The 14,567-nt window shown below is 34.5% G+C and overlaps 2 protein-coding genes across 6 annotated transcripts in view; one reads left to right on the forward strand and one right to left on the reverse strand.

Moving 5' to 3' along the window:
* Nucleotides 1-2,233, reverse strand: part of LOC144437763 (CCR4-NOT transcription complex subunit 1-like) — a 44,325-nt gene extending 42,092 nt beyond the window's left edge. For all 5 annotated transcript variants that reach the window (XM_078126780.1, XM_078126783.1, XM_078126784.1 and 2 more), the window contains exons 1-2: nt 1,757-2,233; nt 200-307 (exon numbers count right to left, since the gene is read on the reverse strand). In XM_078126780.1, coding sequence (XP_077982906.1) covers nt 200-307; nt 1,757-1,858 — 210 coding nt within the window. In that variant the 5' untranslated portion in view covers nt 1,859-2,233. The remainder of the gene's footprint in view (nt 1-199; nt 308-1,756) is intronic.
* An 83-nt stretch (nt 2,234-2,316) lies between these two features.
* On the forward strand, nt 2,317-13,330 carry LOC144437201 (lysosomal protective protein-like). Its single transcript, XM_078126092.1, has 10 exons — nt 2,317-2,591; nt 3,498-3,609; nt 3,992-4,129; nt 4,868-5,026; nt 6,761-6,852; nt 7,630-7,714; nt 8,749-8,904; nt 9,807-9,958; nt 10,698-10,857; nt 11,234-13,330. Exons 1-10 carry the CDS (start codon nt 2,419-2,421, stop codon nt 11,402-11,404), a joined length of 1,398 nt encoding a protein of 465 aa, XP_077982218.1. The 5' UTR covers nt 2,317-2,418; the 3' UTR covers nt 11,405-13,330.
* Nucleotides 13,331-14,567: the final 1,237 nt, after the last annotated feature.

Here is a 14,567-nt window from a genome sequence, read left to right on the forward strand (position 1 = left end):
TTATTTTTGTTATGTAAATAATGTATGGTACATTTTATTATTGTCAAGGGGAAACACTGAAGTGAGATCATCATGGTTACGTGTCCGATTTTGTACTTTCAAAGACAAAACAACTGTACACCTTTTGTTGCATTACATGCATCTTGCATGTAGATTTGCATTTCAAAATGTTTCCCACAATTTATTGAAGGAATCCTACCTGATGAAAGTCTTTGCCACTACTTTTACCATCACCACTAAAATCCACGTGTGAGAAGAGACTACGGAACAGATGCCTGTCAGCTTCTGGTCCGTGTTTAGAAACAAGCTGCAAGAAAAGAAAAAAATATCTTTGTCAATCTTCAACAAATGATTGTTTCAATACACTCCTCTCAGGTTCATATGGAAATGTTCAGTTCTGCTTACTTGCACCAGGTCAGAGTTAAATATGGAAATACTACTAATTACTATTGTGTCTCAACAGCAGAATTTCAGCTCGAAGTAACAAAAGCAGTCTGAGTCAATAAATAGAATTTCCCAGTGATGTCATGCAATAAAAGAAATTCAGCATATGGGAGTGAACATGAGAAAAATGTATGGTTGTTATCATTATTAATATCTTTGCAAACACATTGTTTCAAATCAAATGATGTAAAATATTCATTTTTCAAAAATAAACGTTAGCATTTGTATTGTATATTTTGACCAGTCTTTCTCCTACTACAAAAGACTGCATAGAATGTTTCTAACACATATAGGCATCTCCATACTTTCTTTACAATATGTTACGACTTGTATTCTTTATGAACTAAGACAAAACACTGAAATAAAATTGAATCATTAGGAGAGAGACTTCTGTCCAGAGGGAATATTTCCATGAAAGTAAACATTTCTGACAAGATATTTTTACAGATCACATTGTGCATATTGTAACCACAATGAAATACATATGGAACATACTGCTGCTGCTGACATCAGCATATTCATAATGTATAATTTGTTTCCTTGAATTGAAAATGGTGCACATTACATTTGATGAAAAATCGGGTTATTCTGATTAGATTGAAACTTTTCAATGAATTTGGGTATATTGCATAGTTCATTGTACAAAAGGAAATGGAAAATGGTCCACCTGCTGCTTCGACCAACAAATAATCTAAGGTCAGATGTCATCAATATTGTAATCCGCTGTTGGTAATTATATGGTATCTCTGTGCTAATCAGCTCATGGTTAGCTTTGTCTTTTTCAAATGCATGATAAAACATATTGCATATGGCGTAAACCACATAAATGTGTAAGACATCTATGTTGACTTATATCTTTCAATACGTTAGACAGAGCTAATTCGTTTGTTTTTCACTAATATTACATCCTTTGCAAACTGAATGAAAACATACAATTATTACATATCATATTTCTATTTATAATCATTTTGCGAGCTTACATATGTTGAAACTGCTCGTCATAAATACGCAAGCTTGTATTCTTACTTGCTCTGGTTGAAAAAAAAAGACACTTGGAGAGTGTTGAAGTCCAGCGGAAATGTCTGTCTTTGTATACAGTCACTAAATTATACCATGCGTGGTGTACCACTACTCGTGTCTGGTCAAGGTGCTTTGTTGCATTGTGACTCCGAATCTCAAGTTGTCATCATTTTTCCCTATGAAAGTTGCATCATTTAAGGATAGCTCGGCATCATAAAATTCAGTTAAACTACAAACACAGTAACTGAACTTAGTTTCTGGCAAAGAAAAATTCAAAATTGTATTTACTTACACGAGAAATTTCCGCAACACTTGACTTATAGTTCTTCTTGGTGAGATTAGCCACTGAATAACTGATTTGAGACAGGGCCAGCGACAACGAGTCAAGATTCATTATTTCATTCTTTCACATTAGGGAAGCTTCAAATTGCTTTGAAACCACCCTTGTAAAGACTTTGAACGAGAAAGTCACGGGACAAATTGATAAACGACTCAGCTACAACCGAAAAACTGGAACAATCCTTGAGTGAAAACACACTATCATTATGGCGCACCCCATGCAGCCGCCATGTTGGGTTTCAATTCCTGCAATCGGTAAACTTCGGTATATTCCGTAAAAATGAATATTGTGATCAACGATTTCTCAATATATGAGAACAAATTACAGGAACGAACGTTAAAATTTATTCTAAATCAGCGCGATATAGGAAAAATGAAAGAGAACAAGATGTAGTGGCCGACACGTCGTTCGTAACGCCAGTTTCCAAAAGCCGAAGGGCGGATGTACTCGGTATTGTGTTCGTATATTTTCGGTGAGTCATGTGAAAGATCGTCAGTCACATGATAAACTCACATTTGTTCACAGCTGTACCTATCTAGAGAGGTTCAGTGCTAGCCATCCCCTGTGAAGTTTTGTTTCCAAACTTTGTCTGTAACCGTTCTGTGTCTACAGACATGGCTGATAGGAAGGCAATTATATGCTTTTTGATACTCCTGGCAAGCTTCAGTCCCTTAGACGCAGCCAATTCCGACGAAGTTGTGTCACTTCCTGGGTTGAGTAAGAAACCATCATTCAAACATTATTCAGGATACCTTGATTCGACTGGTACAAAGAAATTACATTATTGGTAAGATATAGAATTTTTCCCATGTAAATTAGTCCAAACCTTTTCCCTCAAACCTTCCCGTATCCTCAGTATTCATTGTTGTGGAATTGATAGACAAAACATATCATGAATATGTAAGTGAATATAACTATTTTGCAGTGACATTGAAACAGGAATACATGATGAATCTAATTACTTTCAAGATCAAAACGTTATTCTTTCGTTTATTTTTTCCGAAATCTTTCTTATTTCTTGATTGAAGTAAAGAAAGGTGATACATTTTTTTTACAAAATTCAGCCTTCATTTAATTATCCATTTTTGAAGAGAAATATTTTGCCGCATTTTAATATTAATAAAGAAAAACAACAGTTTTCATCTTTACAAGATCCCGCTATCACATTGGGGGAGAGGACTCGACTGTGATCTTTGTAAATTACAAATACACGTGTAAAACTGGTTTCTCATAAATACGACACTGGTAATCCATCTTTCGGTTTACTGATACTATTACATGTAAAGAGAGACGCAAACTAAATATACTGTTCTTCAATGTGGTAGGTGACACAAGTGGGTGATAGCAGTTTAGTTCCTCTGTTGTGCGTTTCTAATCACCCCGTCTGTCTGTGATCAACATTATGAAGACATTGGAAGTCCCAAAAACAGCACTGCAAGTTCACAGAACTCTAAATAAACTAGTTTTCAGAGACACCTATTGGGACTATCCATAGACCCTACTTTATTGTAGGGTCAGTGAACCAACATCCATTCAATAGCTTACCACATGTTGCGATGATCGTTTTAGTTTTTGTCTATCTTAGAAAATCGAAAGCTCAACTACCAGAGTAATAATTGCATAATATTGCAAAATGAAATATATAAAGAGTACAACTCAACATCAAAGTGGTTGACTGATTTTAAATTTGCAGGTTTGTAGAATCACAAAACAGTCCAACAAAGGACCCAGTACTATTGTGGTTGAATGGAGGACCAGGATGCAGTTCTCTAGATGGATTTCTGTCTGAACTTGGACCGTTTCATGTAAGAGTCTGAAAAACATTTTATTCTTTCATTTGGCTGAATTAACTATTAAAACATGACTTTTTGCCTTCTAGAATTCATTTGAAATCTGCATAAACATGAACAATGGTTCTTCGTGACTATTTATCTGAAGGAATTAAGCTCTTAGGAGTCATGAATATTCATTGCTCATCTAATATATATGCATGTGTCCCATGATGCAGTAGTGTACCACTGAAAGAAAATAGAGCTGAAAAAGAGTTTAAATTTAGAGTTTCTTGGCAACTGAGCAGAATTTATGTGAAATCATGAAATGACTGACTCCAGAAACCATAGTTTATGAAAGTACCTCTCCTTGCTGATGCGGCGTTCCCCTGTAAAGGTAAATTTATTTTTATTACAGGTGAACGATGATGGTACAACTCTATATGAGAATGTATTCAGTTGGAACAAAGTTGCTAATGTTCTGTTTTTAGAAGCACCAGCAGGTGTAGGATTTTCGTATTCAGCTGATAAAAATTACACAACATCAGATGACCAGGTAAGGTGTATTTTTGATATGATAGTCAAACAGTGGACTGAGGTGTCATTTGGGTCTGGGTCTGCCAGTTTCTGCCTAAATACACAATGAATAACTGTAGACAGTGTGTGGAGTAACTTCAGGTGCAAAGACTGCATAGTATATGGCCAGTATATGCATATAGATCCTAAACAAGTTCAAAGCCACCATAGTACTAAGATCTGATATACATTAATCTCTCTCTGTGTATTACTTGGGTCAGTTCATTATTTAGGGCTCCCATACACTAGTTTAGCTGATAGACCCTTTAGCAATTGTACTAACTGTATAATGTCCAGAGGCACTGTGGAGGGCTTGCTGCACACAAGAAGTACTGTCCTCCTTGACTTTCATTTGTCAACCTTTGGAGTACATATTCAGGTCTTACTACTTACTCACAGATAAATCTGATAATGAATGGATAATGGAGATACTGACATTTTACATTAGATACCAACTTTCAAAAGTGAAAAATCTTAAATAATCAAGTAAAATCAACTCTCCTTCCTGAGCATGCATCTGTTAATAGCAATACATGTATCAATGTTCTCAAACTCTTGTTTACACAAAATTTTCTTTAAAAAATGCCAATTTATCAAAATCTCAAGTTATAGAAGAGATGAATGTAGTTGAAAGGAAATAAGTTTGATTGAATGTACATTGGTTGAGATAGCGAGAGCTAAAATCACTTTGACCAACAGCGTGTCATTTCTTTTGCAGGTATCAATAGATAATTACCAGGCACTGCAGTCTTTCTTTGTCAAATTTCCAGAATTTGCCAACAATTCATTCTATGTGACAGGTGAAAGTTATGGCGGTATCTATGTACCTACATTAGCTATGAGAATCATGCAAGGAAATGCTACCATCAACTTTAAGGTAATCAATCAATCTCAAGGATAAACACTGAAATGGGTAAATTTGCAATGTCATACACAGGAGCTATACACTGGAACAACTTACCTCTTAATGTTAGGTCCAAATCATCAAGGAATGTTTTTCGTAACTCACTAAAAGATTTTCTTCACCTGAAGTGAATATACTGCAACTCATGTAGATGCACAATATATATATTTTTTCATAAATATTTAGGTTTGTTTTCACTGCCCTCTTTATACTTTGTCATGTATTTATTTATAAATTTTGTGTACAGTGGCTAAGGAGACAGACTTGATTAGCAAGTAGCTATTTTTCTGGTCTCCTTTTACCTACCTCAAAACATGTATTATTTTATTTTGTCTACAAATGTAAAATTTAAAAAGTAGGTAATAAAGAAGAAGATATATAAGACTAAGAGTAAAAATCTGATTATAGATAAAGTTTAAAATAGCTTCTATGAATTATGACATATTGAGTATTGTTCAGTACTATTTGTAGTTCATTGTATGGTATAATTATAGAATTGTAAAATATGTGCCAGGATATTTTAAAGCTAAAAGCTTTGTAGACATTAATCATACCATTCAAAAGCAAATTGTACCTGTTTGAACAGAATATACAGATTTTATACTCGTTCTGTGTCACAACAACACACATCTATGTCATTTATTCTGTGTGTGCTTCAGGATGAAAAAAAAATTGCCATTATTTTTCATGATTTTTCAGGTGTGGTATAGTATTCTCGTATACCTTCTTCGTTTAGCTAAAAAATACTCATGACAAGTAGGTTTGGACATTATTCAGCTTTGACTCAAAAGGACAAGGCCCCTTTGGTCACTTTTATCTTCCTTTGCATGAATGAGGAAAGATACATTGAATATCTATATCTGTATTTGTATCTGGGTATAATAATCTAAGTATACTCATAGAGGGGCTCAGTGTGATGTGTTTTTACTAAGGTTTTGGAACCTCAGGATCAAGGGGGGGGGGGGGGGTCTTGTAAATATTTGAGTAGATTTCCATACCTTGTACTATAAATTTTTGGTGGAAAATCTAGTTACATGTAAAACAATTTGGGAATTCAGGTTGATTTTACCTCCTTACCTAGGTGTGTATGTGACCCACCAAATTTAGTAATCCCCTATCTCTTACTATGGGGTGACTCACAAGAAAACCCAATTTCTATCACTTTGGCGCACAACAAATATTTTTATAATTCACAAGAGAGAGCACACTGCTCCCTACCACCCAAACTAATCCACTGATCTTAGTGTCAGTATTTACTTGCAATATCCACAACTAGCTGCTACCCCCAAAAAAAAAATTTAAAAAAATTAAAAATTAAAAAAAAATAAAATAAAAAATAACAACTATGATGTGCAATATTTCTTGATACAGGTGAGAATTACAAAAAGATGTTATCTTGAAGTTTGCCTACAGAAATTTTTCTTGTCTCGTCTTGCATTCTGATGACATTCTCATTGACAGATTGCATGCATGATGATAAAGCTACTTGGAAATCAACTATAATATAACTACCAAAACACTTTGATAAGCTAACGACATTGGGTATTTCCTGCATATGAGAATCAAATTTGCATATCAGAAGCACATCATGAGATCCTCATGTGACAAATATGATGTAAGAATAGTGGTTTGCAAGGCCAAAGAAAAGGGGGAAAGAACTGCTTTGTTTCTGATGTATGTTTTTCTCTTGTTTCATTTCATTCACAGGGTTTTGCAGTTGGCAATGGAATGTCTAGTTATGAATTGAATGACAATTCAATTGTCTATTTTGGTTACTACCATGGCATCTTTGGAGATGAGTAAGTTCATGTTTTATGTGAACATAAGATCAGATGCTGGCTAAGAATTGAAACAATTTCATGAAAACTCCAGTGGACAGTTCAATAACATAGAGTAGGCAATATATCAGGACATTCAATTTAATCATTTTTGCTGTCACTGGCGTGAAAGCCTAGCATTTTCATCATCATTTGATGTTTTTCAGTAAGGAACATGAGAAATGACAGAAATATATTCCACAAGTTAAAATCTAGTATATGATGATATTAAAGTCACACAAAACCACTATGTCGTCAACCTTCTTTGATGTGAGAAGCCAATAAGATTTGATATACTTGCTGTGATGTTGTATTAGTACTAAATACACCTTTCAAGGGCTATCACTGCATGAAAGGGTGGTTTTTTCCGGTTCCATATACATGATGGTTACACTATGGAATTGCAGCGAATCCAGAATCGTTGCAATTCCATTGTGTGACCGTCATGTATACAAAACCGGGATTGCCACCCTTTTCATGCTGTGTATGTTTCAATCCCAGGTCATTGCATTAGTGATATCCTATCACTGTATCAGTGGAACCATAAGGAGTAGAATAGGATAATTCTTTTGTATTGGTACAACTTTCTGTAGCTCTGCTACATAGTTGTTTTTTACACCTAAATCTTAATCCTAATCCGAGGTGAACCTTTAAGCATTACATTGGATGTGACATAATTCACATTTCTTGACCTCCACCAAGCTGCCACCAGAGGGCATCTTGTTCGAAAGTCTTAACCTTCTATTTTCTTATTTTCAGTCTATGGACCAATCTAAATGACTTCTGCTGCAAACAAGGAGTTTGTAATTTCTATAATAACACAGATCAGAACTGTGTACTTGCAGTAAGTCTTACTCTTTGAATAAATTTCAGACACCCTCTACTTACCATAGGGTACTTTGGTTTCCTTCTGCATTGACACTGAACCCATGAGGGATGGCCCTCACTGGACTTCTTGGGAGACAAGTGTTTATACACTTAAAGAACTATCCAGTATAAATAAAGATTATTATTAATAAGATTATTATTATTATAAGAAGGCAAAACACATGCAAGATCAACAGTCTATTGTGAGAAGTACATAATACTAGTATATTGGTGAACCATTGTTTGTATAGTACTACACACATATCAAAACTTCATTTGGATGATTCTAGAAAATAAAATGCATGATACAAACAGTCCGCTACAACAGTTCTCCAAATATCAGTGTCGCTGTACTGTCATCAATACAGCAGCGGAATGATTAGCGTTGACTTTAGCTGTTTGTTGCAATCAGGAATGTGACTTGTTTCATGTCAGACTGTAATAAGCATCGGTAATTGATCAGAGTAGAAATACTAGGAAACCAAACCAATTGTGTTTATTGATACTTGAGAAGTCGATTTAGTCTTGAATGTCCAGTTTACTATGTAGAAGCAGATAATTTACTATGCGAGTACTTTGCACAGATAGAAACAAGCTGATAAGAGTGTCACAGTAATCTACATCAGAGGCATCCACTATTGTTTTTGTGTTACTGATGTTGTTTTTTCCTAATTTTGTCTTTTTTGTATGGAATCTTTCATTTCATACAAGCAAAGTCATTGTATTGCTCATCATTGCTATTCATTACATGGGTGTAGAATCTCCCTTAGCTCACTTCATACAAGGAAAGTGAATGGTATTCATTCTAAGGTTGTAGATTCTGTAACAGCATTGTAGCGAAAGAACGTTACGTCAAAGTTCTACTCCAAAGGAAAACTATGAGCATAACTAATCCTCTCTATACTGGGGTGATTTGTTTGTACTGACAAGAAAATTTTAAGTTTGGACAAAACAGGACTCACTTCAGACATGTTTGTGACATGACCTTTTTTTTCACATTTTCACCCACAGTTGGATCAGGTACAGCATTTCTTATATAACATTGGTTTAAATATGTATTCTCTGTATATGGACTGTGCTGGAGGTATACCACCACATATGCAAAGATTTCGTGCAGACTTCAAAAATATCTTCAGATTCTATAACTTTGAGATACCAAATATGAAGGTAAGAGTATATAAGTGTGTCTTTCTATCAAAGAACACAACATTTGTTTTAGTTGATGGGGAGAAATGAGTCCTTTAATATTTCTATGCAAGGAATTATCACCACTGAGTCAGTCTACTTTCTGGTATCAAAAACATATATGATTTTGGGCTCAACAGGAGGAGAGAAAATGTTCCCATTTTTCATAATACTAGAAGGGTTTCCATTATTTTGACATAAACTGAAAACTTTCCTCCATACGAGTGACGCGACATTATTTCAAAGACAAGTAAGACACGTTGATATTGTGGTAAGGTTTGAGAACGCCAGTAGTTGAGGAGGAAATCTGGTACAACTAACATAGATGATCGTAGTCTGTTAGATACAATGTCTTAATCAATCAATCAATCAGTCAATCAATCAGTTTATTTCAGACCAATAAGGCCACAAGCCCAAACAATGTTACAAACGTTTCAGTTCATAGAGGGAGATTCTTCTCTATTTTTCATTTCAAAATAAATACAATGTGTCATACCTCCCTATCAACCACCACTCTCATGATTTGAGAAGCCTGATAGGGCTAAACAAGACTACATATTTCTGATAGTGTAAGATGGTCCATACCTTGAACCATTACTTTGATGGGAACCCCTGTAAATTGACTGGGATGCTCACAGAGATTTTGTTTATCTAGTAGCAATGGCGGAATAACACTTTAGGACATATCATGTGAACTTTATTTTGGCTGAAGGGGAAAGTAAATACTACTTGTAAATTACTCATCCAATCAACCTGCCATATTCAGTTCAATGGTTTTTGACAACTTACACCGTCGCTAAATATAGTAATATGATACCACATCAAGTATGCTAGCAGGACATATTTCCACGGAAAAAAATTGCATATTTACTCTACTTCTGTAGATGAATGGATCCAAATATCAGGCTAATGCTAAAAGTCTTGGTGGTACCCCTCCATGTATTGATGCTACAGCCATTACCAAGTACCTTAACCAGGACTCAGTGAGGAAAGCTCTACACATAGAGAGTTCATTACCACAATGGCAGATATGTAGGTAGGTACATATAAATGCAATGTGACTGAAAGATGATGTAGTGGTCAGTGAATTGCTCAGTTCGATCATTGCCTTCAGTTTTGCTTGTATCATTGTTTATTTTATATATTTTTCTTCCACGCCACCCGTAGGTCTGACCAATTTTTATGGTGATGCGCAAAGCTTGTGCATGCGTATATCCAATTAAATACAAATGAACCACAGTAAAATGTGTTGTCATTGGTTAAACGGAACACAGCCACTTTTGACCATTACCAGTAATGAGAAATGGTCAGAGATAGGAAAACAACCAAGATAAAAATGTGAACATGTTGTATGAAGTACAAAGTCAAGTAGAAAATAAAAGTAATTGTGAACAAAAAGCTGATATGTACACCAGATTGTAATCAGACTGATAGAGATGGTCTAATGAAGACGAGCAAATTCTTCTGAATGCAATTTTCAAAAGATTTAACAAAAAAAATCTTCAAACCTGAACATCTTGTACCCTGTCTTTATAATGACACATCACTCTTTTATTGTGTAATAACTTTGAATCAAAATGAGAAATGATTATATAATGTGAGATGTTGAAACCTTTGTAATAATTCATTTCTTTATAGTTGATGAGGAATCAAAGTTTACAATTTCTATAGATGTTTAATAGTGAAAAAATGTTCTAATTTGTAAAATAATTTGCCGAGTCTGTAAGAGTACTCGATTAAATCTTTGTACTTTTCACCATTCCTTTCTCTTGTAGTGATGAAGTTGGAGCCAACTACCACCGTAACTATGACAACATGTTCAACCAGTACCAAACTCTACTGACAAAATACAAAGCACTGGTGTACAATGGTGATACCGACATGGCTTGTAATTTCTTAGGTGACCAGTGGTTTGTGGAGTCATTGAACAAGAAGGTAAATTGTCAGACACTAGAATTCTAATTTCTAGTCTTCATCCATCTTTGATGATTTCATGTAATATACCAAAACATCATCCATGCTTTCAATTTATAGATGTTGTCCCCAATATTTTCTCTATTCAGCCAAGGAAAATATGAGTAACTTAAGCGGCCTTGTCACTATGAGTTGAAGACACATAGTGACAAACCCTTTAGGTCACAAATATTTTCAGACTGAATGAAGGAAAATATTGAGGAATTATATAATTATACCTGGAGAAGTATGACCGAAAATCATATTTAAGTTGATAGCAGTAATCAGTGCAAGTTTATTTAAATCAGAAATAAGTCTAACTTGACTTTTCCTCAAATCTATTTCTGTAATCTTTCAGGAGGTGCAAACAAGGCAACCATGGACTTACAACAATCAAGTGGCTGGATTCTATCACCAATTTCAAAACATTACATTTGTGACAGTGAAGGGATCAGGTCACATGGTACCTCAATGGCGACCAGGACAAGCTCTACAGATGATCACTGACTTTCTGAACGGGAAAATGTAGTTACTTTTACTGGTAATACTATGGAAATTAAAGTTTATAGTGATATAATCTCTGCTATCAGTGTAAGCATAAAGCCACCACCCTACATTTGTTATTTTACACATTTTTATGTTGTTTTATTTACATAAAGGATTCTACCACAGCAAACTATAATTTCCATAGTTTAAGAGTTGTACTTCATTACACCTCGTCACGTCAGTGCAGTAAAGTCGTATCTGCTATGCACTTGTATAGGCAGATACAACCTTACTGCACTGACGCAACGGCCTCAGGCAATACTGTCAGTGTGCTAACATCTTTCTCTATAACGATACAAAAAAACTTAGTTTATACCTTTTGAGAAAAAGTCGAAACATTTTTAAGTTAGATATGACTATTTTTTCAGAAGACCGTTTTCATGAAAAAATGGTTTTGTACAACTTAAGCTTTTCTTTGTTGGGGAATCTTTACAATTTTTTAAAGCAACTTTGTAGTTTCATGAAGGTTTGTCATAAATGTTTAACTGGTTTATGTGTTCATACTTACAGTATCTTTATTTTTGTATCTCAAGAGTGTACCGTCATGGTGGAAGGGATGGCTATGAAAAATACTTACAAACACCACCAGTACATTACTATTTTAAACAGTTATATCACTGCACATTTCAGCGAATGAATATTTTCGAATAAATTAAATGAATTTTTACAACAATAATTCACAATTTTGGCAATGATTAACAAGCACACAATTTACAAATTTCATACAATCATATTTACAGATAGGAAAGTGTTGAGCAATCAGATTTTAAGTCTACAAGTCTGCTGTCTTTCACAATAGTGACATATCACTTGTGTATTTAGAATTTCATAAACATATTGTTGTTATGTATGTTTTGTCTTTTTTACACTGTCAAGATAAGTAAAATCATACAAGTCGCAGGTGTTCAGGTACATGCAACTCATAACATCCTAAGTAAAGTGTTTCTACTGTTTTCCACAATAATTTATAGAATTCACATAACAATCATTATATACTGTATATACTTAAAATACCCAAATGTGGTTGCCACCTGGGCACCGAGCACCGTAGCAGGAGGAAACCATAGTACCCGAGGAACACCTGTGTGGTACAGTAGGGTCAAACTGAACATCACACTTATGTACAGATCTGGGAAATTTTTAAGCAAACCCAGCCTCCTCTTGATGTGTTTAAACCCCGACTGCAGTGGTAAGAGGCACACGAGCTTACTGCTTAACCACCGACAACCCAACATCAAGTGTAAAATATTGCTGTTTTAAATTGTTTTGATTCTAAGACCAGAATGTGATTTTACTAACTACAAGTCAATTTGTAAGTGATATTGTCAGCTAACAAACTACACAGAGCTGATAACAATGTAAACAGTATACTTTTGCACTCGATATGGATACTATAAACAATTGTGGCAAGCAGAGAAAACAACATTGCTTAGGTGGTATGGTGCAAGCAGAGAAAACAACGTTACTTAGGTGGTATGGCGCAAGCAGAGAAAACAACGTTACTAAGGTGGTATGGTGCAAGCAGAGAAAACGACGTTACTTAGGTGGTATGGGTGTTATGCATTACATCCTGATACTTGTTTGTTCACTAATAAATAGTAACATAATCTTTTGAATATGGAGACCAATTTTACATGTACCAAGTTATTCAGTTACAGTAATTTACCAGCTATTTACATTGTATGTAAGTCGACAAATACCAAAGGCAATAGAATACAGGCTGTATATATTTGTATGAAAATATTGCACACATATTGAACAATATTGATACAGTGAGAAAATACAAAACCTTGCAAATAATCAAAATATTTATTTGCAAAATGAATTTGAATGATGTATGGATTTGGGGTAATTGCACAAATAAACTGTCAATTATATGTATGCACGAATGGTTGCCGGTAATATATTGAGGAGAAATAAAAAAAAAAAATTAAAATCCTTGAAACTGTTGTCATGTGGGTATGATTGGAGTTCTGAAAGTGTATGAATTTTATGAAATTACCTGAAAGAGGAATGCACTTATTACAACAGAAATTAAAATTATCACAAAGGAAAATAATTAATGTACCCTGTACTTGTAGCAACTTGCCTCAAACGTGCAGACTAGATGGTGAATGAACAAATTCCAATCTGTTGATCTGCAAATATAATGTTGACTAAAAAGTGACCAAATAATGATCAAACATCCAAAGTTCCAATGGTTATCATAGAATAACTATTAAATGCGAATGTATTCAGCACTGGATACGACACAAAACTACTATTTTGTAAAGGTATGTTTCAGACTAAAGTTTGTTTCATAAAATATTCTGCAATATTTCACCATTACTGTCAGTTTGATGACTTGTACTAGTAAATCTCATCAAAGTATATACCAAGGGTATGGGATGAAATGAAATGAAATGAAGACTGTACTGCTGCTGCAAACTGTACAAATTTAAATTACAAAACATTGTACATCTGATTGCATAACTTCAATACTGTGGTTCAGGTCTCATCCTGATATTGATCTCAAAGTGGTATTGATTAAAAGATTAAAAAGAAAAAAGTATGCAGATATAGTAAATTTTCTGTCGACCTTCAAAAGAAAAGGAAAGGTTCATGTTCTTTCTCAAAAATTGAAGTTATGGGTGTTTCTCTTTTATTTGTGCGGATTTGTAAAAACAATGGAAAATTGAGTCTTATCATATGAGTGATATGCCATTAAATTCCTGTCTGTCATTTCAATGCCATTTTTCATCAAAGTTTTTTCATTTCATTATTGCGATGAATCCGTTATTCAATCTGTTTAGATAATTTTATGCAACGCTAGCTCGTGTATAGCTCTGGATATATGCACTATATATGCGTATAGCCTATATATTATCATGGATCTATAGTAGATCAATTATCAATAATATATCCATGATATATTATCATGAGCAAGGTTACCATCTCCCGGGGGTTGTCTACAACCTGCACTTATCGAAAAACAACCACTTTATTTCCGGATACAAGACCGGAATTTGTGTTTTTCTATGATACAGAACACAAAACTTCCTTTACACACCATTATCAACTCCACACGTTGATTTGTTCAGGGTTGAAAAGTCTTACACAACCGGGCCGGGCATGAACATTTGCGATGTTTCGCAGATATATCGTAT

Source organism: Glandiceps talaboti, chromosome 7 (genome assembly GCF_964340395.1).
Source record: "Glandiceps talaboti chromosome 7, keGlaTala1.1, whole genome shotgun sequence".
NCBI lineage: Eukaryota > Metazoa > Hemichordata > Enteropneusta > Spengelidae > Glandiceps > Glandiceps talaboti.

Excerpts from the sequence above, each read along its gene's own strand:
- LOC144437201 (XM_078126092.1), top strand. The coding sequence starts at position 2,419 with ATGGCTGATAGGAAGGCAATTATATGCTTTTTGATACTCCTGGCAAGC. Across the intron at positions 3,610-3,991 it reads CTGAACTTGGACCGTTTCAT|GTGAACGATGATGGTACAAC; the intron begins GTAAGAGTCTGA and ends TTTTTATTACAG. Across the intron at positions 4,130-4,867 it reads ACACAACATCAGATGACCAG|GTATCAATAGATAATTACCA; the intron begins GTAAGGTGTATT and ends TTTCTTTTGCAG.